The sequence below is a fragment of the Trypanosoma brucei genome, chromosome 8, assembly GCF_000210295.1.
Source record: "Trypanosoma brucei gambiense DAL972 chromosome 8, complete sequence".
Lineage (NCBI taxonomy): Eukaryota > Euglenozoa > Kinetoplastea > Trypanosomatida > Trypanosomatidae > Trypanosoma > Trypanosoma brucei.
Genome location: NC_026741.1, coordinates 833,492 through 859,691, shown reverse-complemented (window position 1 = coordinate 859,691; position 26,200 = coordinate 833,492). Strand labels below are relative to the sequence as shown.

Genomic DNA, 26,200 nt, shown 5'->3' with positions numbered 1-26,200 from the left:
GTGTGTTGTTGTTGCGTTTCTGTTGTTGTTTTTGCTCTAACTGGTTTGTTCTACTTCTTTCGTCCTTGCGGATGCACACGCTTGGCAACAGCCGTTTTTTTCTGGCTCATGCATTTTCTTTTTTATGTCTATTTATCCTTGCCCTCTCCCTCCTAACTGATGCCCTTACGATTTTGAACCGCATTTGTCTCTGTTTACTACCCATCTTTATTATATGTGTGTGCGTCTGCTCGTGCATTGTGTGCCCATTTTTTATTTACTTAATTTCACGCACTGCATTCTTCCTTTTTTGTTTTGTTTTGCTTTCATTCTCTCTGATGTTATTTCTGTCATTTTTAATTGTACTTCCTCTTGTCTCTCTCTCTTTCCCTCTTTCTCTTTCTCTGGTTTCTTCTTTCTATAATTCCTTCGCATACAAATACATTCGCACGACATCACCCTGCCTTACAAAGATTGAAACATATCAATCATTAGGTTCTTCACCTTGCAAAACTAATTTAGGACACATAGAAAGTAAGCAAAAAAGGGGGAGGAGGTAGGCAAGGAAGAAAACAAAATTTTCTCTTCATTTTTTTCCTTTTTTTTCTTACTTTGGTCTTTAATTATTATTATTATTATTGTTTGAAAATCAACCATAGGCTTTGTCGTTTTAAGGGAACCTGCATATTCCCTTCACGACATTTTGATCACGTGAGTACATACCGTCTCGCATTAACGAATATTGACGTTCTCGTCACCATCCCATAGAAAAAAAACATCCACAAAAAACGCACAAAACTCTTCTGTTGTGTTTTTTTTGGGTGTGTGTTACGGCGACGTTCCTATTTTGTTTGTCCCATTGTGTTAGTCACATATAAACACATAAAAATATACACACACACATACACATATATATATATATATATATACAACAGGAAGGGTCAATAAACACTTTCACGTGCGGTAACAACAGAAGAAGGAAAGTGAGGACGAAAATCCACCTGTAAATTAAGCTGGGGGAACGGCACCAAAAATTGACAAAGCACTGAGCTTCTTTGCTCATATAACCGAGAAGAATATATATACCAAACAACAACAACTGGCTGCGTAGGTTGGAAATACAGAACAAAAAGACACACACACATCCAACAAAACCATAACTAAAGCAGGATCGAAGTAAAATTAAGCCACCAGAAAACGCAGGAAAGACGGGTCACATAATCGGCGCTACACGTTTCTAAAGCAAAACAGACAGTGCTAAAACATTTTAGTTATCTCCCCAAATTTGTTCCGCGGTAGTGGCTACGGAAGCGGACGTGAAGAAGAAGCGGATATTATTGGTTGTTTGTACGCCAAGAAACGCATACAACACTGCTATTGCGCGCAGTACCTCGCAAGGGTGTTACGGTTGTTTGATTGGAAACATGAGCTATACTAATCAGTGCGTGAGACATGGACGTCTGAATCTGTCTACTTTACTTGCGGTGATTCTGTTGGTTATTGGGGGTAAAGCAATGGCCACTGTAGAGTTCAAGCTTACAAATGCTGTGCAACTCTCACTACATCAAACCGCACAAGTAGAGTTCAGCAAGGGTTCCAGTGACGGTAATGATGACATGAAGTTTTCTAGCACTGATATGTTTTATTTTGTGCGAGAGGAAAATGCCAAAAATTGTAATAGCAAACCAATTCCAGATGATATCTTCAACGTCTCTACTGTCGATCACGACGGTGGTAATGCCAAGGGGGCGTTCACAGTGCGCAGTAGTATCTTTACCGTGGGAGATAAATACGGTATATGTTATGTGTCTGGTAACAAGACCTTCCCTGCAAAGCGTGTGGATTCTGGAGGAGATGGCTCTCAATTGGATGTATGTCCAAGTCTTTACAGGGATTTTTCTTTGAGTGCAGAACCAAGTCCTCATGGGTTGGATCTCTTACGCCTCACTGTGGAGGAAACAGCACAGAAGGGACGCCCCGTCAACAGCGGCTTCGGTGGAAACCGTACCATCTTCCTTTTTCCCTGTGGAAATGTGGAGGAATGTAGTGATGCCAGTCATGTCTCAGAATTATGTGCCAAGGCAAGTGAAGACACCATCGAATTGAATGAGCTGGAGGGTGTTGGAACAGGAAGGGTCACGGGAACCTTCTCCCTGCAACCGTCGTCGACCAAGAAAACCTTTGCCATCTGTGTATCATACTGCGGTGCTGGAGCAGAGGCATGTAGCAACCCCTCACATCAGGAAAGGTCATATACCGCAGTTGAGGATGGCAAAAAAGACAATACCGGAGCAATCATTACTTTTGAGGCCACTAATACCAACACATACAGCACAATACCCGTGAGACCACAGGCACGTGAGGAAGGTTACCTGCAACTTCATGGTGGTAGTACTCCCACTGAGGGAGATAAAATAATAATTGTACAGAAAGATTCGGCTTGCTCAGACAAAGCGCCGTTACTATATGGTCTACAGGTTGGAAAAATTAGTGTTGAGAATGCGATGGCGAGAGTCAATTTTTCAACTAAAATGCTTATTGATGATAAAATGGAGGGTAATGTATGCTATTACAATCATTCCTCCAACGAATGGAGTAAGTTGCGAAGGATTGGCGACGGTGACGAATCGCAGGAATCGTATTTTACGATAGAGGTACTTCAGCCCACATCCTTCGCAGTGGTATCACCCGCAGTTGTCATTGGGCAAAGGGTGGAAATTGAGCTTAATGGCACGGGTCTTGATGCTACGCGGGACTCCGCCTTCGTGTCATTGGACACGTGTGGGGATCATGAAAAAGATGGTGTGACAAGGTTTAACTGCTCGTTAAGGAATGGGCACACACCAAAGTGTCGAGTTGTTGTAGACCCTGATTCAAACGGTGGTGGGATGCTGAGAGTGTGTTACCGAAAGAGTGGCTCTCTGAATGCCGCTGAGGTGAATGGGAGAATCACTATCAACGACCGCAATCCCTCCTTCGAACTCGCACCGTATCCTCTGCGTGGTGGACAAACGGGTTCCATGACATTCCATGGGCATGATCTCTCCGCTGCGGATACAGTGTATTTCGTTTCTGTTGATACGGAGTGCACTCATGGTATGCAGTCCAATAAATTCCGTGCCGAGAACGGTTTTGAAGTGGAGAAAGGAACAGTATACAGGTACGATGTTGTTGGTGAGGCGCACCATTGTCTGAAAGTGTGTTATTACATCCGATCACTTGGTGTATGGTCTGTAGCACGCCCGCAAGGCACAATGGAACCCACAAATGGCAATTGTGGGAAGAACCATTTATATGTGAGTGAGTATGATCTTCGTTTCGAACTACCAGACGGTAAGCTTACTCTCAAGGAAACGGCCACTGTAGCACTGTCATCAGGTATCATGCCCTCCGACCTGAAACTTGTGCGCTCATGGGAGAGATGTGTTTTCCACTTCTGCCTAATTAATAACAGATATACATCAGCTTGCGAGTTACCGCAGAATGAAGATGACTATGTCTCTGCGCGGTTTGAGAATTCAGTGAGTATTTTCGGTGCCTCAACCAACGTGGAGTACATCCTGTGTGCAAAGAACGGTGCGGAAACGTATATACCCGTGTTGCATAAAGGCAGGGAGTTGTCAGCAGCGAATGTTGTATTTGAGGCGGAAGATCAGGTGGTCAAGCACTCTGGTCATAGTCCTGATGTGTGGCGTGTTGGTGAAGTATCGCTGAATTCGACATTCAGAGGCCGAGGGTTAAACGCCGGCGAGGACACAGTTCTTGTGTTTAAGGACGATGCCATGCTCGGTACGAAGACGAAGGTGTGCCCACCATTGAGCAATAAACCGAATACCGTCCTGAATTCTACAGCGCTTTCGGGAAATGACAGCACAAGTTCCGTTGCTTTCCGATACAGGGGTTCGCACGCACTCTACACTGGAGCGGTGGTACATCTATGCTACGTATGGGGTGGTGGCAAGCATGTTACATACACTGAGTCCATTCAGTTCTCCGAGTCACAGCCTTCCAGCATAAGCGATACGCCAGCAGGTGATGATGCAAAGCGAGCTGGGCTGCGTGTAACGCTGAAATTTCACTCTAATACGTCTGTACTGAGGTTGGGAAGCGAAAGCGTGCACTTTTACAGGTTTGTAAACTCTTCGGGTCCACGAACAAAATGTTACTGTGATGACGATTGCCCTGAGAATGATCGCGTGACTTATCAGGATGTGGCGCTGGTAGCGGGTGAAGATGACAATACCACCGTGTGGGAGAATCCATCTGGGTTTGACAATCACGGCTATGGTGCCATCTACGTAGTGTGTTACGCCTCATCTCTCCGAAACAGCACAACATACATGGGCAATGTAATTGTTGGAATGGCACAGCCGACCTTTTACGAGGCGACAAGTCAAGGCGGAGTTCACCGCAGTTACCGACCCATCACCATCGGTGTTACGCAAGAGTGCATGAAGGAATCGTGTATCAAACTCACAGATGAACATCGTGTGAGGTTGATTCCTGAAAGGTGGAGATGCCATGATCTTGTAGGGGATGTGGAAAGTGGAGCAGAGGGCATCGTTGGTGACGTGGTCGTCACAGATAGGCACTACAAGGCTAATGTGGTTGTGAACGATCCCGGAAGGTACCGCGTTTGCTACGGCATTGAAAGTGTGTTTACTGAGTTACCGCAGTCGAGTAAGTACGAAACTTCTCCCCTAACTGTTAAAGGCCCGGAACCGAGTGACTTCACAACTATACCTGATGCGCCCTCCGCAGGACAGTTCTTAGCTATGAAATTGGAGTGCGATCAGTCCGTCTGCTCTGCGTGCATCCCCATCCGGCTGCTTCCAGGAAAGAATTCATCGTGCTGGGATGATAAAACTAAAGGTATCACCAGCACGAACTGTGAGGGCTCCGTAACAACCATAACGTTCCCCTACACCTATCTGGAAAAGGGAGATTACCGCGTTTGTTATGGTGACGACGTTTCACAAAGCCACATGGTGCCCAAGTGGCTCAACGTGGGCCCGGCGAACCCGGCTTTCTTCACCCCGTCCCATTACAGCTTCTATGCGAACCAAGACACGCCTATTGTACTAGAAGTAAAAGGAAGCGATCTCTCGCAGGAGGATGAAATATTCATTCTTCCTGGTAAGGGCATTTCCTGCCACGACCTGCGAAACGACAGTGCGCGACCAGCTCGCAAGCTAAGCCGCTTGCTGAATGGTGAGGATGGGGCGGCCGGTGCACTCACCGACACCGATGGAGTTCTGGCTAAGTGGAGCTTCGTTGCGCATGAATATTTTGAGAGCGGGTTAATACACAACAACACTCTCTGTGATCAGCCGGGCACATCTTGTTCACTCCAGCTGTGCTACAAACGCAGTGGCACAACTTGGGCTCCTGTGCGAAGTTTGAGCGGGAAGAATATGACGCTTCTGCCTCCCAACCCTTCTGTTGTTTCATTTGACAACAACTCCGTTTCTGTGGGAATGTACGGCACCTCAACTGTTAACGGAACTGAACTTACCGAAAAGGATGAAATGGCTGTACGGCGTGGGAACTGTAGTGGCGAAACTGTGATGGTGGGTGTTGGGACTCCCATTGTGAATGATGGCGGGACGCAGTGGGCTCGTGTTGTGCGATTTAACGGAACCTCGGCTGATGGGTATGTCGCGTGCTACACCAAAGGGGGCAACGTCATGCGTGTCGATATTGATGATAATAATAGGGGAAACTTTACTATAAGAGAAAATGAATTGCATTACGAGCTTCGTGGCTCTGGCGTATCTCCCGAACACCAACTGGCTCAGTACGAGCTTCTAGGCGTATCTATTGGGCCTCCCGACGAAGGTATGCAGGCAATAGAGGCCATCGATCTCATTGATGAAAGCCAAGAGTGTAATTATGCGCCGTTCTATGAGGCTCATGAGAAGGATCCTGAGTTCAAGGTAACAATTAAACTTGAGCCGAACACGTCCGGCTTGTTTTTTGGGAGACTTCGTGTTGCACCTTCAACTTATGCACTTTGTGTGAACACGACCAGCTCATTGTTTCTCGTAAGGACGACAAGTGCGGGAAAAACGCTCTCTGTTTTTAATGCGACGCCATCAGAATATTCACTAAAACCCGTAATACCGTTCGTGGGACAGTCAATCAACTTTACATTCTTTTCCACCGCGAATCTGCGACTTTCGGCGGAGGACTCTGTGCGTATAATCAACGGAACGCTCTATGAGTGTGGTTTGAAAAACGTGACCTCAATTGGCGAATACAATGTAACGACCGCAGAAGTGAGGGAAGGGCAAGTGGCTGTGGCGACGGATGTCAGGTTTACCAGCGAGTACGTTGGGCAACGGCTCACTGTTTGTTACCGACGCAATGGTGGGTCGTATGCAACTGTGGGGGCGGATGACAAGTTGGACCTCAACATTGCACCAATTGAGCCCATTCCCAGTAAATGGACCTCTGTGCCTCTTCAACCGCAAGCCGGTCGGACGCTTGTGGTAACATTCCACGGAAATGAATCAAAGGAGGACATCCTGTCACCTGAGGACGAACCAAAATTAATTCTGAAAACTGGCAGTACATTTGAACCCTCATGCGATGACAGTGGAAATGTTGTTGGAGGCAATGTTACCATGGATGGCATGAATTCCGTGTGGACTATTCCTGCCGAAAAGGTAAGGGAAGGAAGTTATGTCGTGTGCTACACCTCTAAAGCGTTCGGAGCGACCCTTCGTGTGAAACCCGATATTTTGGAGGTCTACGAAACGCAGTCACCCAAAAGCGTTAGCGTTGGCGAGGATGGTTCCCTTACAGTTTTTATCGGTGAACGCTTTTACATGAAGTTTGAAACGGATGTTTCTCTAACACCAGAATTGGTATACGAACGGCAGTCAACACCGGCAGCGAATGACGAGGTACTTTTATCGAAGACACGCGACTGCAAGAACCCCCTCACAGCCTCAAATGTAGCGGCTATACCAAAAGACTTTGGCTTCGTTGAGAAAAAAGACGATCCAAAGGGTGCCTACTTGCATCTCGTAATGGGAGGGGAAACTGAAATGCCTGGGGAGTTTTACATCTGCATGCGGCGTAGTAATCGAGAGAGTGACCAGGCGTTTTTTGACTTTGAGACGATTGGTGACCTTTTCTCTCCAGCTTTCATCAAGGTAACCGAGGCACCAATATCGAACTTCACGATTCGTCCTCCAGCTCCGCGTGCGTGGGTTCCCCAAAACACTCTGAGTTTTACTTTTGGTGGCCGATACAATAACACGAACTTCTCCAGCATTTTCTTCGTGACGAAGAGCGAAAGCAACAGGGTGGACAGTGACCTCATAAACAACTGCTTTCGTCCTACAAAGAATGAAGCAATCCCAGACGGAAATATACAGCTTCTTGAAGAAGGCTTACAGGTTGATACCTCTACGGGAGTTATGAGAGCCCCATTCGAAAACGGTGGCAGTTACCATCTCTGCTTCCGCGTGGGGACTGACGAAAAGTCGTACGCGGCTCCAGTGTACGGGTTGCCTATCGCAGTAAAGGATCCGTCTCCCAGAAATTTCACCACTGCTGAAATCCTCCTCGTCAACATGCCGTTCCAAATTACCTTCGAGGCGACGGACCCTATCTTTTCCGAGAAAGAATTAATGCAAAATGATGTACGGTTGGTCACCGTTCAGAACGATGATGTGACGGAAAGCGGCAGGCCGAGTTGTGTCAACAGGACCCAAATAGAGGATATTAAAGTTGCCAATGGGAAGTCGTGGACGAGAGAAACGGATGAACGTGCGAATTGGACCACAACCGTGAAGACCAAATCCCACCTCCTCGTATGCTTTCGCGTAAGTGGACAGGATGAATACTTTTCTGTACCGAACTCACGGGGAGGACACATCTTTTCTGTTGGTCTAAGTGGAGCGCGACGCTACTTTGTGGATCCGAGTACTCCATACATGGGGCAACAAGTGAACATCACGGTGTTGGGGAGCAGATTAGGCTCTAGTGACAGGATAAAGGTGGTTGAAGTGACAAAGGAGGAAAGCGAGAATGCTAGCGACTCGGTATGCTATGGAAAACCATATGAAGCGGAGAGTGAGAACGATGGGGGTAGTCCGAACCACAATGGGGGGCATAGCGTTAACGTGGTTAGTCCCTCCCAAACGTGGTATCAGCTGCGTGTTAACAAGAGCGGAAGGTTCATTGTGTGCTATAAAAACACGGCTGTTTCCAGCGAGTGGGATCGGCTGCCGGATCTGCCGTACTTCGATGTTGGGGAACCGCATCCAAGCGGCTATGAGTTGAGATCATCATCCTTGTATGTCACAGAGCAAACTTTACTGAACATCACCGACACCGAGGGGAAACTTGCGCACGGTGACAAAATTAAGCTTGTGGAGCGCACTGAAGCGTCCAAGAGATTTGTGTGTACAGAAGAGGCTTCCGGAAGCAAGGCAATTGAAGTGCTGGAACCTATAGGGAGTCATAGCAATGCGAACGCAGCGGCATATCGTGTGTGCGCAAAAGAAGCCGTTACTGTGGCGGTGTGCTATGCGCTGAAAAATGGGACGTGGGCCGAAGTACCAGCGCAGTCATCCCCTAATAGTTACGTGTTTAAAAATATCACATTCTCTGCTAGCCCCTTCAGCGGCTTCATCTTTGAGCCCGAGTCGCCCCGTCCGTTTGAACTTTTTCAGCTATCATTCAACAGCAGTGTTGTGGATGTAAGTGCCGATTTCGTGAAATTTGCACAAGGTCCACAGAGGAGTTGTGACCCAGATCCGCCTTTCGTTGCACCGGCTTTTTACCACAAAAATAGCACACCAAACAGATTTTCCGTGGCAATGGCGAAACAGGGGTCCTATCAGCTGTACATCGGCACCAATGAATCCAAAATGGAAAGGGGTATCGCGCATCAAGATCGCATCACCATTGCACCATGCAACCCATGCGGCTTCGCGCCATCATTCGGCTTCATTGGCAGCAATATTACCTTGAAGTTTAAAGGTGCTAGTAATGGGAAGGTATCTGGCGGAAAGAGTGGTCTCAGCCTCAACGACACCATTATCCTTGCGAATGTTACATCAGAAGGGGATGGAAGATACCCCTGTGATTCGCCGGAGGGCCCACTTGCATCAAAAGAATGGAAGGCAACTTCCGTTGACCACACATCCGGCACCGCAACGTTCCTAATCCCTTTGGAAAAAGATGAACGGTACGTCGGAGACTACTACATTTGCTACAAGAGGGCTGATACGCATCTAGGTTACTCCTTGGTTCCCGTTGGGAATACTCTGAACGAATCCACGTTCTCAGTTTACCCTGACTTCATATCGACAATGGAAATGTGTCCATCTCAACCTTTATTTCTCGAGACCATGACGTTTACGCTATCTTATAAAGAGGCGATCTATTCGAAGATTCTATTTACCAAAGAGGATGAATTTTCGCTTAGGCCGCAGGGTATGGATTGCAGCGGCTCCACGACACCTGAAGCGGAAGATGTGATTCGACCAACCCTCAACAGTTCGGTGGTGGGCAAAGCACAGTGGGAAGTGTCTCTGCCGAGTGGCCACAGCCATCGGCAGTACACATTATGTATTAAACCGCGGCATTTTGATAGAAACGTTGATGTAACGCCTAAAGTGCTGTCTGTTAAGGCGCAAGAACCAAGTTATGTCGTTTCGGAGCCACCCCTTTCCCCATCGCAGCAAGGTCCATTCAAAATGTTTGTTTACGGAAGGAGTCTAACAAGTGATGACACAGCCTACCTGGTCGCAGCTACAGAACCTTGTAATGAGAAATGTGGGGAAACTTTAGCGCCAACGCAGCTTCCGGGAGCAGAAATGAAGCAACGGTACATGAACGAATCGCTTGTTGAGCTGACAGTGAAGAAGATACCCACTGAGGACGTGGCGTTGTGCTATCGCCGCAAAGGACGGGGGCTTGTGCGGTCTGCGTACTTCCTTATGCATAATACCGTCCCGTTTGATTACGTCTGGGATTTTGTTCCCCGTGTTGGAACGAGGCCTAAGTTAACTTTTAGGGGTAATCAGCTGTCTGAAGGGGACCGCATGGCGATCGTGAAGCATGGCCGAAATTGTGATCCAAATCTTGCGGATGCCGTCGGCATATTTTACAGTTTGGGTGCAGACTCCAGTTGGGCCACCTTTTACCTGCCTCTCACCAACGCTGGCGCAGGTCTGTACACCGTTTGTTATCGTCGCAAACACTTGCAAGACTACGTGCAGATGCGACAACCGCTGGAAGTATTTCCCGGAGGCCCCTTAAGGTACCAGACAAGCAACAACCCGATGCTTGGAAGAGCAACGGAGGTGACTTTTCCCAATGATACGCACCAGCCCTCCACGGGTGACGAAGCGATGATTACGTGCCCCAACTGCAATTGTTTCGACGGTGAATCTGCCGCGCTTCCGTATGGCCAATCATACGGAATCGTCTCTGAAGCTGGGGGTAATATTAAACTGCGTGTGGGCATGGAAGCGGCCGGTGAATATCCCGTTTGCTACCGTGTGTCGGGAAGCGGGTTCGCACAAGTTGGGGCAAAGCCCATTACTCCAGTGCCCAGATGGCCAAATGATGCCAAAGTGTCTCCCTCACCAACATATCAAGGCCAGCGAGCGAAGGTAAAGGTACTGGGAACCACAGGCGATGAGTTGACGGTTGGGAAACCATTTGATGACGTACGCACCACGGGTAGTGTGATGATTGTTTCTGCAGAGAGAAAGTGTTGGGAGACGTACGAAGCAAACGGAACGGGAGTTTTCTCCCACTGCGAGAACGTTAATCTTACTGACTCTGGCAAGGATGAATGTAGTCTACACGTGCCTTCGCTGGGCCCCAATGTGCCCCCACAGGAGACTGTTTTCCCGCTTGATTACACCGTGTGCTATAGGGAGGCCAACCAAAGTGAGTTCGTTGCGATAGTACCTGAGGAAGGCAATTTGGCAATTCAGAAAGCAGACCCATCATCTATGGAAACTCACCCAAAACTTGTATCAAGTGGAATGAAGAATATTAGCATGAAATTCCCCAACGCGGCACCTGGTGACACGGCCTCCATCGTTAAGTTTGAAGGACCTACACTGAATATCAGCACCCCCTGTGACAATACAACAAATGAGGTAGCAGTTGCCGAGAGCGCTTACCCAACGTATCTGTTTGGCCTTCCGTCAGCTCTTGAGGAAAAGTTGTTGGTTGTGTGTTACACAAAGGCGGAAGGTACGGTGGCAGAGGTGCCGCAGTTGTTGGAGTTGCAAGAGCCTAACCCATCCGGATGGGAAACTATCCCACCCAACGATACGGTGAGATTTCGTCAGTATTTCAATATTTCTTTTGGGGGGGTCGGACTTGACCCAGCGGAGGACAGCGTCGTATTCAGTGATGAACCGTGCGATTCGGTTTCCTCACTCAATTCCACCTCCCAGAAATTTTACCAACGGGTAGGTCAATTCGCCGTCGCCGAAAACGTGGAGGATGAATCGCGCTTAACCACTGTGGCGCAACTGGTGGCGCATGAAGATGTTACGCGGGTGTACGTTTGTTACCGCCGCGGTATGTCATGGATCAATGTTGGTTCTCCTTTATCACTAAAGGACCCTGTACCCCAAAGGGTGAACTTCACACCACCTATTGGCAAAGCCCGTGTTGGACATCACATTTACATTAAGCAGGAAGATGGCAAAACCATCGATGGGATAAAATTCGATGTAATCTCTGCATCTGAGCCTTCCCCTCAGTCATGGTGTCACAACTACACCGCTGAAAGCGTGCTGGAACCACATCTCCAGAAGGTCAATGAATCATTTGTGGAAGTCCCTGTGTGGAGGACGGGGGGACCTGTACGTTTGTGCGTGCGAACAAGCGGGGGCGAGTCATCGGACGTGTCGCTCACACCCACGGGAAACATTTCGGAATTGCACATTCTGGGCCCCAACCCGGCGTCGTTTCAATCGGAGCCCGCGCCTCCTCGCGTGGGGCAGCAAGTAACACTCAGGTTTAAATTGGTCGACGAGCCTGGAGAAGAGGATTTGGTGCGTATTGCTGTGCCCAACGCAACGGTGGGGTGTGATAGCGCGCAAGCAATTGTAGGTTTGAACGACACACTAAGGGTCACAAAGTCTGGAGAAAATGAGTCTGTGGTCACTTTAATCAGCACCAACGACACATGGAACTACTCAAGTTTTGTAACTCCAGGACGTTACTCGGTTTGCTACTACAGCGCCAATGAGGGACAGTGGAGCCTGATTGGTGGTTCAAGCACAACCGGTGAGATTGAGGTTAGGCAGATGGCTCCGAACTCGTGGAAGTTGCAGTCGGACGAGGCACCGCACACCGGCGAGTCGTTTATTCTACAGTTCAATGACTTAGAGGGGGCTTTGGATGCCACAGGTGATCTTGCTTGGGCCGTTCCTAAAAACATGTCGTGTGGTGATCCTCTCGGCAAAAATTGTCTGGACTGCATTAATTTCAAGCTGGATAGGGATGCGTCAACCAGCAATACAACGTACACAACTCCTTCTGTCTCATTTGTGGGTGGGGAGTATAACGTCTGCTACCAACTGCGTAATGTCACGCCCATACTGCTGCCCGAATCGCTGACAATTAAGTCTAACGGTGTGAAATGCATCATGGAATCTAATGTGACGGCGGGAGAGTTTCAGAAGTTGACATTCTTTCTTGAGGATGGTGCCACGGTTGGTAATGAAACTTGGCGTGTCTCGACCTATGACCCAAATGTGCTGGACTGTAGCCACAACTTTGAGCCCGATTTCGTGGAAGGGCGCTCCGGCTATCCTGTGAAAAATGAAACGACTATGAGTTACGATGTTGAGTGGCCCGTTTCGATGACGAAAGAAAAATATCGCATTTGCTTCAACAACAGTGGCGTCGGACAGCTCGTTTGCCCATGCACACGATTTCTCCCGTGGGGAGGTGATTGTTACTTGTCGGTATTGAAACCCAAGGTTGCGGCAAAGATAAATCCCAAGCCAGTATACGTCGGACAGACGGTAAAGTTGAATTTTTCGCTTACGGACGGAACAACGGATGAGACCCTCAGCAATGTAAAATTTGTGAAGTACCATGATGGGTTGACAGTGTGTAACAACGCTAGTGGTGATACACACCGGCTCTTTGATGAAAAGAGTATGAAGGGGAATTTGACTGATAATAACATGGAAATTGAGCTGGACCATTCACTGGGGCCCATGGAAGTAATAATATGTGCGAACCTTAGCAGCAGCTCTCACTTCACACGTGTTTCCCTGGAAGATGAACCAGCGTCATCGCAGACGTTGAACGTACGGCCGTATCTGAAATTAGGGACTTCCCCTGAGGAAGAGCACATGATTCGGGCAGGGAGGACTCTTCAACTTACGTTCGGGCACGCTTCTCGTGAGGAAGATGATGTTGTTGGAGATGATGATGAAATCACATTCGTGCGAACCCCAGAGGAGTGCAGGGAAGCCAAGATCAGTGGAAACGTAATCAATAACTTTTATTCGGGTGAATGCTCCTTCAGCGCCCTTCCTGCAAAGGTGAGGCAACCAAACAATGACACGAAAACATCGTCGATTGTTGCCACGTTCGAGAATAAAGCTGAAACTGGTTTGTGGTATGTTTGTTACAAACTTCAAAGCGGGACGTGGGCGCCGGTATTTCCGCCAATTAACCTGTCAGCTTCAGCGGTCCAGGGTTGTTCGTATTCTTTCAACGGAGAGGCAAGAGAGAAAAAGGAAAGTCGGAGGGTCTTGCAATATGTGAAGACAACAATTCGTCCACAGGCAGGAGCGGAAGGAATTTTCAATGAGGGGGACAAGCTCCGAGTGGTTCCCAAGAAAACACCCTGCTTTGAAAGTGACGGCACGATCTTTGAAGCACGTGTAACCATGCAGAGTGGTGCAGTTGCTGCATTAACACACGTGCAAAACCCCGGTGATTACAAATTTTGCTATCAGTATGGTGACACCGGTAGTGAGGCTGTCTCTTGGAGCCCGGTGTGCGAAGCGTTTGACGCAACACCCCGATCACCGACGGTGAAACACGACGGGTGTCTGCGGCTCGGCCAGACCTTGACATTCAACTTAATGCACAGCGAAAAATATACGTTTAATAGGGAAGAGGTATTACGTTTTGTCTCGGGGAATGATGAGTGTATAGACGTTAACGGCAAAGAAACATACTCCACAACAGTGAAGATAAGCGGAGCAGAGCAAACAATCAATGGAACGGCAATTGCGTCAGAGAACACTTCATTTACGACACCACCGGTGTACCTGGGTAACGGAACCCAGTCGCTGCGCCTTTGCTACAAGGACAAGGACGGAAATCACTTCCTGGTTCCCTTCGATATGAACGGAACCGACCTGCTAGACGTGGGCGTCAGTGGTAGTATCATTTCATCCGTATCAAAGCAGGGGTCGTTAGTCGTAGGTGAGCGGCCACTGGTGTCATTTATCGCTACCACAGGAAGTGTGGATCATGGCCCTGGACTGAAACCATATGGACCGAGTGTACCATTTCCATACGAGTATGGTCCAGAATACAACGGTAACTTTGATGTTGCTACCGCGCTCGTACTTGAGAACCCTGCATCTGATTATGGTGGGTATTGCTTTATGCGCAAAGCGTCCGGTTCTGGTGTCTACGGAAATGCAACCAAAACCGTCGGAGCAATTGAACCCAAAAATAAAGGAATATACCTGTTTTGTTATAGATCTGTTGGCTGCAGTGTCGAAGATGTAGGAGCATCTTTTAGGGTGTATGGCCCGAATCCCACGAACTGGACATCCAACTTAACCCCCATTCGTCGAGGGCAGTTGTTCGACCTGGATTTCGACCCTAACAGTGAGGAAGATGACTCGACGTTACTCTCCGAAGGTGACCTCTATGCAATACAAAAGGAAGGAATATCTTGTTGGAACTTATTGGAAAATGAAGGGGCTGCCGTGATAGGAAAGGGGAATCGGACGAAGGCGCACAACATAATAATTCATTCGGAAGCGCCGTCAAATGATGACAAGCCAAGTGAAAAGTTTGTTGTTTGCTACAGGCTGAAGGAACATACATGGACAGAGGTGGCGAACAGACCCCTCGTGGTTGAGCCTGCGAATCCCTCCAGCTTCAATGTGAAGGGCGGTGCAGCCCGAGCTTTGCAAGTTAATACGATTGAGTTTCGCGGGACGAACCTTGGTAAAAGTGACCGTGTGAAGATCGTACGCAGCAGTGATTTATGTAGTAACACCTCTGAGCCGCCTAACGGGATTACGCCCCATCCACGTGGGAATGACAATTCCGTCTCCGGTGCATCAAGTGGATGGCCGGTTGCGTCTGCCACAAGTGATACAGCTCTCATAGTCATAAGCTCCGAAACGGCGGGGGTGTACACTGTGTGCTACCGCCTTGCTGACGATGCTGCATGGACGCAAGTGTACGGAAATCTTACTATCCTGCCGCGCATCCCCGTAACCGTATCACAGACGCCGGAGGAAGCGGCAGAGGGGCAGCTATTTACTCTGAATTTCACCGTCGGTGATGAGCTGCCCAGTGAAGGGGACGGACTGACGGGGCATGACCAAGTAAAGTTGTATGTGGGGAACGTCTCGTGTGCACAGCCTGGGAGGGATCCAGATGTAATCGCAACCTCGCCGTCTCGTACAGACCACCTTCCATACAATCTAACCTTCCAGATGGCTTCAGGAACAAGGGGGGAACAAACGTTGTGCTACGTGCGCAACGGGTCTGTTGTCTGGGGATTTGAACCTATTACAATTCGCCCTAATCCATGGAATCTCATCACTCACCCAATGGCACCAACGCCTACGCGGGCTAATCACTTGGTCAGCATGGTGTTCACGGGTTTTGGACTTGCATCAGGACCTGAAGGAAAAGCAGACGAGGTGAGGCTTGTTTCTGCTCGGAACCCCCGTGGGGACGAGTCCTGTTACCAGGAAGAATCAGGTAATTCGGTGCATTATTATCCGCTGGAGGCGAATGGAACCCATTTTGTGCAGACGATACGGATCACACCGCAGTGGATGGGGTCGTATTGGGTTTGCTACAAACTCAATGGTGGTAAGTTCCGCATGATGCTGGATAGCGAATTGAAGGTAATTGAGCCAGATCCCTTTCATGCCATGTCGGCGAAAGGGAGCACAGTCATGGATGGTGAACTAACAACTTGGGCCATTATGTCAACTTCACCCCCTCCGGAGACAGCGCTAGTTTTCTACAGCTCCGAACGGTGCAACGACTTTCGGTATTATGAGGATCCCGGAAACGCACTTGGGGAGTTTCCCCATGACGTGGCATATGTGAAAGGTTCGTCGGCATCACTTCGTGCTAGAAAATCAACAGGGGAAGATGAAAGCCTCTCACTGTGCTACTTGGAAGGTGGAGTAACATCATTACTGGTTGAGAAGGCGATGCGGGTGATACAAGGTACCCCTCCTATCTTAAAAGAACCAGTACAGGCAATCGCACGGAACATATTCAATTTCACGCTTGATGTCGACCCCACAGACGCGGACTATGTTGTCCTCGTGGATAATCCAGCAGCTTGTGTTGGCCTGGATCCACCAGCGTCCTCTAGTGACCTCTTCACGTATTTGGAGCCTGCGAGTGGAAAAGTAAGAGTTACGACAGCAGTTGAGCGAGAGGGTACGTATCATATTTGTTATTCACATCCCACAGGTGATTGCCAGGTAGGCGGTTCCCGTGAATGTGCTCGTGTCGTGGGTACCGTAATTGCTACCGCAGCCGACCCGTCCGGCTGGTCGGCGGATCCAACTACCGTTTACACAACTGACTTGTTGCAAATAAAGCTCTCGAGGCAGCACATCAACGCACTACTGGGCTTCAGAAGTGTGTCCCCACCAATTGCCGAAGAAACCTTGTGGTTAGTACCCCTCGAAGATAAGGAGACAACAAATATGAAAGACGTTGCATTGGCTTGTATGTCAACTGTGCATGGCGGAGGTACGCCGATGCAACCCAGCGTACATCAGAAGGATTTGTGGACAGTTCGAGTAATGAACGAGGGGTCGTATGGGCTTTGCTTCTTACCCATGGGAATGGAGTTGCCCGCAATTTTCCCACCAAGGTCCTCCCCTGGACCTGTGGTTCTCCCATCCGTTGTCGAAAATGTCACTGTTTTGACAACCCCATCCCTTGGAATCAATTCCCTCTTTAATTTAGAGGGAAAGGGACTGACTACGGACGACGAAGTTGTAGCTGTAGGGACATCTGGAGTAACACCCCCGAACGACGTTTGTACGAACACGACCTATAAACCGCGTGTTAACGGTAGCTTTGCAATGAAGAGAGGACAAGGTTTGCATTCCCTGCTAGTGGAGTTTCAGTTCCCAGTCTTGGGGCGATACGTTATCTGCTTCAGATCGAATATTTCTACAGGGGATATGAAACTTATCACCGCCGAATCATTTGCGGTGGAAAACTCGCTCCTAACGTTTAATGCCCTTACCGTTCCCCTCGTTAATGTCCCTCTGGTACTGGAGTTCCGGGGCGTTGGACTGGTCGAGGAAGATGAAGCAGCGCTCGTTGCAGATACTGGAAAAAAAAATGGTGACCCCTGCAACACCGGTAAGTTTAAACGGGTGGATAACGTAAGTGGTGACGGCGCTACTGCTTTTTATAACTCTACACCACATGAAGCCGGAAACCACGTGGTGTGCTTCAGAAAGCAAGACTCTTATATCCTACAGCTCCCCACACCGATTTCCGTCGCCGACAGAACAGCAACTAAGGCAGAGTTTAGAACTCAACCCGTGTGCAAAGCCTCCAAGAAGTGTTCGCAGCAGCCACTTGTAGCGCTCGTGAATTCCTCGGGAGGTGCCGCGTCAGACCCGACTGCCACTGTTTATATGCGTCTGAAAAATGAGGAAGGAAAATACGTTGATGATTTGCTCAGCGGGGGAAATGCCTACAGCGACAAAGATCACAGCACGTTCCAGTTCCTTGAGCTTGCCGTGTCAGAACCGGGGACGTACGTCATGGAGGCAAACTTCAATCTTAGTGGTGGAGTGACTATTCGTGGATCTTCTTCATCGTTCAAGGTGGATAGTGACCCCAATCCTGTAGACCCGGCAACTCTCTCTTGTATTCCCAAAGATATTATTCCACGCGCTACCTTGCCAGACGGGACGAGTGACATGAATGTAAATGTATCGTGCAAAATCACCGCAGGGCCCAATGGCTCTCCTACATCTTACATCGTAACGGTGACTGGTGGGAGCCACACCGAAGTCACACCGGACAAGCCTAGCGGAGGACCCCCAACGTACAGCTTCACTGCTTTTCCGCCCCACGACGACCCGAAGACCGAGTTAATCTACATCACCGTTACGGCAAACGTACCGGCTGGATCTGTGCCTGTCAAGAATTCTCCGGTGCGGATGTTCATTGGGTCTAAACCTGAACCTGAAAGCACGCTCCAGTGTAAGTCGAGTACGGTAGGGCTGCCTCAGCCGTGGATGGTGCGCCAGAAGGACCAACTCAAGTGTAGTGCGCAAGGAAAACGGAAGATTAACGGGACTGAGGAGAATGTCGTTGCATTACCCAAGTACTTCCATTTTGTGAAGCAATATAACAATGATTCAGTCACGAATAACCCCATAGCCATAGGCAGCCACCCGGACAACGAGGAAGGCGCGTACTTGTTTAACGTGTCCGTAGATAATATATCGCAGTCAATTTCCGTTTTGGGTTCAATTTCCAACGACGACACCAGCGGTGTGCAGACTCCAATGAAGGGAAGCCCGGCAAGTTTTGCTGTGATTGGCGATCCGAGGAAGGGTGAATCTGGCGTTACATGTGTTTCAAAGCGGACAAGTTCGGAGCACTGGTACTCTCCATCGGAACAGCTTCGTTGTACACTCACTCTGGTCGCGGATGGCAAACCGGTTTTGGGCGTGCCTCACGATTTCGTTGTGAATACGCCCGGCGGAGGCGACGTAAAACCAGATGATGTTAACGCATTGGGATCGACACTGTATTATTCTGGCACCGCGCCGCCGGCTCCCACTGCAGACATGAAGATGACGGAGGAGCCCGATTATCTACTTAGTTTCACGTTCCTATACAAACCCTCAGACACCCCCGTTGCTTCCACGTCTGCAACTCTTGTGTTTGTGCGCGCAGTCACAGTGCATAACGAAAGCAATAGCACCTTTACGTCTCTCACGCTAGCCGGATCGGGATTGAGCACCGGGCATCGTTACGGAGCGAGGCGCACTTCTGACTGTAGTCAAGGTGTGGAAGCCACTTCAATTGTGAAACCCGCAGAAAATGAGTCAGGTTCCCTTCACATGCAAGTTAATTATGGGGGTGGGCTATTTTATCTTTGCTTCGCACCAAGCGATCGCACAGAGAGTTGGGGAACGCTAGTGAATGGGGTGGTGGACAACTCGGCACCGGGGGATGCTCAATTGGACACCTGGTTCTTCTTACTTATCGGAGGAGTCATATTACTTTTCGTTCTTCTCGTATTACTAGTTGTCCTTGTTTGGCATCTTTGCAAGGGGATGCGTCGGGACTCTAAAATGCTGAAGGATTTTGTGTACATGAGGCCCCGTCCCAACGACCGTTTCACCAGCGCGGCGCCCGGTACGCCTGCAGCATCTCAAGCGCTTAACGCTAGTGGAAAGGTTCGTTCACTGTCATTGAGGAAAAATAGTGGGGGGAGAAGGAACGGCAACCACTCGCGCACCGATGATGGAGTAAACGAAAGCGCCAACACCAACTACTCGGTGGTGGAACAGGTTAAAGCTGATCCTGCCCCGATTGTGATGCCGAACACGAAGCAAGTAAAGGAAGTGGCAGCAAAGAATCCGAGTGGGGATGGATCCAAAACTGGCAGCACAGAAACATATGAAATGAAGATTATTCCAACGGTACCCCCGCCTAAGCCCCCACCTTCTGAAGCCTCAGCATCTGATGCGAGTTTGAGAAGGGAGCAATCAACAACCGATAGGCAAGGTTCCACTTCAGTTGGGAGTGCTTCCACGGCGCAACCGAAAGACGACCAACGTGGTTTACCTCCAATACAACCAAGACCGCCACAATTAGGGTCAGCCCAGCAACCGAAACCACTGCCATCCATCATACCAACGACTGATGCAACCACTACGGACACCATAGGGGACAGTACAAACGGGAATCATTCATGGGTCGGCCCCTTTAGGATAATGGGTTACACATCGAGACCAGTCATTAACCAGGCACAACAAAACGACGACCTGCGTAAGGGTCCACCACCAACACCTCAATCGAAAGCAAATGACACAACAGCAGGGAACAAGTCGTAGCATTATAAACCTTAACCAAGTTACAACCATGGGAAGGGAAAGAGATGAAACGGAGAGTTAATTTTTTTAAAAAATGATAATAACAGCACTGCTGACCATCATACTGTGGCCTTTGAGAAAGGGAGGAGGGGTCCAAATGAAAAAGGGTCTACGCGTGTACACGTATAAAATATGGCAACCCAACATTTTATTTTTTACACATTCCGTTGTTGGGGCGGAAGCTGGATAGAATGAAATAGAAATATTGAAAAATATACCAATGGTGAAGGAATGGGGACGATAAAAATAAATACAAAACTCTACAGCCCCATCCCTCCCCCCAAAAAAAAGTAGGGAAAACGGAGGCTTAGCCAACCAATAGCTAACCTCTCCACCATGCGCATATGTGCCTGTGCACCGCCTCATGGCAATGGTATACACATTCATAGAGATCCCCTTCGGGGTTATAGAACGGTTTCCGTCTAAGCTGCTGGTAGTGATTATTCTGCATCGTGTGCGAGCATTTTGTTGAGTTCATGCACCTCCGCCATATCTGTTGCTTCAACTTCCCGTCTCTTTTCCTTTTCCTACTGGACGTATTTGCGAAACCACGGTTAGCAATACTACAAGCCTCAGTTATATTAATCAACGAGCAAAAGCTACAGTAATATCAAAGACAGCAAGAAATCATATCAAACACATAATGGTCTCCGGTGTGACATATCTGAAGCGCGGTGCGGTGTTCGGCAGTGGCGCCTTCGGTACCGCTCTGGCGTGCGTCCTTGCAAAGAAGTGTGAGTCTGTGTCCGTATGGCATATGAACGCCAATGAGGCCCGTGTTGTGAACCAGAAGCACGAAAACGTATATTTCCTTCCCGGTGCACCGCTTCCAGCTAACCTTACCTTCACGGCCGATGCTGAGGAGTGCGCGAAAGGTGCGGAGATTGTCCTCTTCGTCATCCCGACGCAGTTCCTCCGCGGGTTCCTCCAGAAGAACAGCCACATCCTCCGCAACCACGTTGTTTCCCGCAACGTGCCCGTGGTGATGTGCAGCAAGGGCATCGAGCGCTCCTCCCTCCTCTTCCCCGCACAGATCTTGGAGGAGTTCCTGCCCAACTATCCAATCGGTGTTATTGCTGGCCCTTCATTCGCCATTGAAGTTGCTAAGGGAATGCTGACAAATGTTTGCACTGCCGCGGCCGACATCGACATGGCACGAAAGATTCAGAGAATCATGACCACATCCGACGGCTCCTTCCGTTGCTGGGCAACCACCGATGTTATCGGATGCGAGATCGCAAGCGCCATGAAGAATGTGCTTGCCATTGCCTCAGGTGCACTAAAGGGACTTGGAACTGAGAACAATGCCCGCGCTGCCCTCATCTCTCGTGGTCTTCTCGAAATCCGTGACCTGACCTTGGCACTTGGCGGCACGGGTGAGGCTGTCTTCGGCCTTCCCGGCCTCGGTGACTTACTGCTCACCTGCTCTTCAGAACTCTCACGTAACTTTACGGTGGGCATGAAGCTCGGCCAAGGCATTTCCCTCGAAGAGATCAAGCGCACCAGCAAGGCCGTTGCTGAGGGTGTTGCAACCGCTGAGCCGCTGGAGCGACTCGCCAAGAAGCACAACGTGCACCTCCCCATATGCCATGAGGTCTACAATGTGTTGTATGCCAACGGTTGTGCCAAACGCTCGTTCAAGAAGCTCAACTCCTGCAAGTTGGCTGATGAGGGGCTCCCAGCGCTCCCGCGCACTTCCAAAATGTAAAACACGATTACATTCGTGTGGGCGGTGTGGGTTTAGCAAAGTGGATGTGGGTTTCCTTTCTTGTTATATGCCATATTTCAATAACAACAATAGGGAGTAAGCGGCAGTGCACACCGAGGTTGTAACCATATTGCGTTCCTTCCTCATTATGCGGCATCCTAACGGTTGAATCTAAGGTTTCTTCAATTTTTTGCCATTCTGAATCTTTTCTTTTTCGTTTCTCATTATTTTGATCCAACAATTCTAAAACGTGAATAGCCTTATAGGCCTGATGCTGGAAACTTTCTTATGTGCGGCCAACCGCTGCTGTGTGTGTGTGTGTGTGCCGCTACCCGGCTCTGCGTCACTTGCTGTCATTATCTTGCGGAACATGCCACACAACCTTGTTCTCTCAACCTTTTCTTTCTACCACACTTTGATTTTTGCCTTCACAAAGTTATATTAGATGGTTGTATGAAAATGATGTAGTTGCTATCCGACCTTCTGTTTTCCCGCAGGAGGACATCTTTCGTTGGGATGTTTGGGGTGCATGCGCCGTGTGATGCATACCATACTGACGGGAAAAGAGTTTTTTTCATGCCCCATATCTTTCCCCATTCCCGCCATCATCAGGCGTATTGTACAGTTCCGTATGTTGGTTAGGTGGGTGGGGGTGTGTTTTTCTTTTTCGGTTGAGCATGCGTGCCGTTACGTTTTTGCGCCTTATGGTGGTTGTTTTAACCACGGTAATGCTTACTTTCCCCTTGAATGGAAACTGTAAGAGGGGAAAGGCCCACACCGTAAGCGTAATAGCTGCACTAGAGCTGACATGATTTGCACGAGGGCGATTAAATGGCAATTTCGTTTTTGATTGTGGGGGAGGGGTGTATTGCATCAGTTGGGCTTCTTCGAGATCAGTAGAGCTTTTTTTTTTTGCACTTGCTTTTGTGACACGTGAGTGCTCGTAAGAGTAATCAAAATATGTCGGGGGAGATTTGGGGTAGGGAGGTAATGATACGCTTTTGCGCAAAACTGGATGATTCTGCGATTATGAAGTGACCGCGTTTTGTGTTTTATTCTCTCGGCATATAAGCAGTGGGATCGATTGGACGAATTTTAATTAAAGGGTGGCTTGCATTTGTGCATGTCTTAAACAATTTCGGTGCGGGTTTTGCTGTCCTAAATATTGAGGTAAGGCTGGGAGGAAATGGGCGAAACGTCTGGCAACTGGATTAATACCTGGATTTACCTACCAACCGCCTGTTGAGGGACAAGGAATCAGGAGCTGTCGGGAAAACACCAGTTCAAAAAAAGTGAATTTCACAAGGAGACCTACTGGGGCGGCAGCCCTATGAAAATACCATTTGGCATTGCGCAGGGCTGTGGAAAGTTTTTTTTTTGAAAAAGAAGCTGTTCACTAGCAGTGGCGCGCTGCGCGCACACCAAGGAGGCTTAAAATAAGCGCATGGGTGTTCAGACCGGCTGTAACTCAATGCGGGAAGGTACGGGAATTGTGTGTTGGGATGATTCTCTTTAAAGGAGAGCTGTGTCGCGTAGACCCCGTCGGTGCGGCCACAACTGCCAATGGTGTGCCCAGCCTGAGCCTCTTAACGGTAACCTGCTCACTGGCGGACGGCAAACTTCAGTTTACTGCCAGTCTTTTCGGGTTGAGACTGAATTCCACAAGTCTAAGTACCAGATAACCTCAACAGCCCGCTGCTGTGGCGTGCATAAAAGCATCCACTCCTCTTTGCAGCGGCCTTATTTTCACCTGTCACTCTCGTGATGTCTTAGATGCGTGGCCGCGCGTAAGATGTGTAATAAGGCCCTTTGTCCCATACAGTTTGTAGTGGGATTGGTGGCCCGGCGTAATTCCGCCTGCACCACCCACGTCCCAGTTCGGCCGTGAGCCTAAGGATAAACCTTTCTCATATAGTTTACTGGAATGAGCGTATTCCGTCTCTCCGCACACACAAACACACACAACGGCAAATACCTTTCCCACTCCACAAACTTGTTTTGAACACACGATTATAATAGTACCTTACCGTCTTCATCCTATCCTTCCTTTTCAGCCCCGACCGCACACCCGTTGCTCGTTCCACTGGCCAAATATGGGCAACAACATTCCTGTCATCGTGAAAAATCTCCCTAGCGGCGCCACAGGATCTGCCATATCCCTGGCGCCTGTGAGAATTGTCGAAGCCCACGGTACGACGTCTTGTTTGGGTCTGCGGTGGTTAGGCTTTCCGCTCAATCGCTGACCTTTCAGCATAAACTCCTCCATTTCGTTTCGCGCCTCATCACTCTGCCCTTCCGCCGGTTGTTGGATGTGCTTGTGCCTTAACCATAATCCGATATCGCACGCGTTCCCGCGGGGCGCGCACCTCAGCGGGGTTGTTGCTACATTTCAAATTTTGCACGAGCTTCCCCACAAGTAGCCTATTCCATGACATCTTTTTCTTCACCTAGATATGCTGAGCCATTTTCTCATTTCGATCCGGTCCCTCCTGGTGTTCCCACATTGGATCGCCGGTTCGGGTCACTCCAGCTATTTCCTCCACCTCCCTCCTTAACGACAACTGCAGAGTCGAGGAGGCCGTTGCTCGCGTCTTTTCTCTCCCGGGCTCATCCCGCTCCTTCACCAACCCCAAGTGCACTTGGTTGCCGACATTTCTGCTTACACTTGTGTTCCGGTGAGTTCATCCCCCGGGCGCACGCGGCGCTGCGCATCCCGCGGCTGAGAAAACTGAAGAACTCGGCCGTGGGCAATCCGACTCAGGTATCGTCGGAATCCCCGATGACCTGCGACCTTTCCTAGTATATCAGGCTGCCGAGCCAAGGGATGAAGAATTACCCTCTTGCCATTCATTTAGCGGCGGCGCCATAGCCGCTGGGCACTTTTCACGCTTTTTTTTTCATCCTCCATATCTTTCACGTGGCACGCCAGGTTTTCGCTATGTTCAATCTCTCCTGTTGTTTTCGGTACCCACCCCGTTACCGCGCAGTCTTCTCAATCCCCACCCCCACAACCTCATTACCGCACTTTCCCTCCTTAGCCCAGATGTCGCGGCTCTTTGGCTCCGATGTTCGTTTCAGGCCGGCGTCGCCATACAAAGGCCTTGATCCAGGTTTATCTCCCCCAACCGTCTCGTTGCCCAACGTTCCTCACCCCTTTTCTTCACGACCGACAACTGTAACTCCGACCAATCGCCATAGCCCCGTGCCTTTCTGCTTTCCCTGACAATGGCCGCTGTTTCAGTTTGCCGTCAGGCGCCGATGCACCTTTAGCGGTGAACCCAAACGGGCAAATACAACTCTGTTTTTGAATTGGCTGTGGGAGGAGGGTTTCGATATCAACTTACCATCGCTCACATAACCGATCCGTATATGGAAAGGTATTGTCCCGGAGATCCCTCCAGTAATGGGAAGCCACACCGTTAACGGCATTATCCGCACCAAACTGCTTCGTTTCGCGCAGAATTCTCTAAGTTGCGATCTGCGGCGAGGTGTGAAGCTCATCCTTTTACGCGTGGGTTTCTTTGGGTAATGTTCCAATCGCAGCGCAATGAAAACTGCGAATCCTTTTTTTTTGTGTGCGTGTGTGTGTGGATACATTCGAACTTTTCCCGACCGAGCCGCATTATAAGATAAAGTTAGGGCGAATATGCGGACAGGGACTCATCGTGCCTTTGGTAGTGACAGGCTCATTTTTTCCCTGTGGCATGAGCGTTAAGTATATAATTGTAACCACAGGTGTGGAAAATAGGAGAACGAACTTTTTTATTTCCTAACGTTTTTTTTTTGTGATAGCTAGGTTTTCAAAAAGCTTAGCATGCACGCTGAAGGAACCGGCGAAGTCATCGGCGAGCGGGAGTCAGATGGCCCCCTCTTCCCTCCTCCGGAAAACTAAGGACCCACCCGGGTTTGAACCGGGGACCATTCGGACTGCAGCCGAATGCTCTACCACTGAGCTATGAATCCACGTGGAGGGTATATCAAATAATTTCAGCAGTTAATATTTTTATCGTGAAGCATGTTCCTTTCTTACTTTACCTAAAAGATAACTTCGCGAAACCGTAAAATATTATAATAATACGATGTTTTATGTTTTCCCGCGTGTGGATTCATAGCTCAGTGGTAGAGCATTCGGCTGCAG

General features: G+C 49.1%; 4 protein-coding genes and 1 non-coding gene across 5 annotated transcripts; 2 read left to right on the top strand and 3 right to left on the bottom strand.

Moving 5' to 3' along the window:
- Positions 1-1,403: 1,403 nt before the first annotated feature.
- On the top strand, positions 1,404-20,315 carry TbgDal_VIII3230 (hypothetical protein, conserved; the record flags this gene model as incomplete). Its single annotated transcript, XM_011777350.1, has 1 exon — positions 1,404-20,315. The coding sequence occupies one exon, from the start codon at positions 1,404-1,406 to the stop codon at positions 20,313-20,315; it is 18,912 nt and encodes a 6,303-aa protein (XP_011775652.1).
- A 66-nt stretch (positions 20,316-20,381) lies between these two features.
- TbgDal_VIII3220 (hypothetical protein, unlikely) lies at positions 20,382-20,741 on the bottom strand (the record flags this gene model as incomplete). Its single annotated transcript, XM_011777349.1, has 1 exon — positions 20,382-20,741. One exon carries the CDS (start codon positions 20,739-20,741, stop codon positions 20,382-20,384), a length of 360 nt encoding a protein of 119 aa, XP_011775651.1.
- A 256-nt stretch (positions 20,742-20,997) lies between these two features.
- TbgDal_VIII3210 (glycerol-3-phosphate dehydrogenase [NAD+],glycosomal, putative) lies at positions 20,998-22,062 on the top strand (the record flags this gene model as incomplete). The annotated part of the gene is made up of 1 exon (XM_011777348.1): positions 20,998-22,062. One exon carries the CDS (start codon positions 20,998-21,000, stop codon positions 22,060-22,062), a length of 1,065 nt encoding a protein of 354 aa, XP_011775650.1.
- Positions 22,063-22,636: 574 nt separating this feature from the next.
- Positions 22,637-22,936, bottom strand: TbgDal_VIII3200 (hypothetical protein, unlikely; the record flags this gene model as incomplete). The annotated part of the gene is made up of 1 exon (XM_011777347.1): positions 22,637-22,936. The coding sequence occupies one exon, from the start codon at positions 22,934-22,936 to the stop codon at positions 22,637-22,639; it is 300 nt and encodes a 99-aa protein (XP_011775649.1).
- Positions 22,937-25,953: 3,017 nt separating this feature from the next.
- On the bottom strand, positions 25,954-26,025 carry TbgDal_VIIItCys01. Its single transcript has one exon. It is a non-coding gene; the product is annotated as a tRNA-Cys (tRNA).
- Positions 26,026-26,200: the final 175 nt, after the last annotated feature.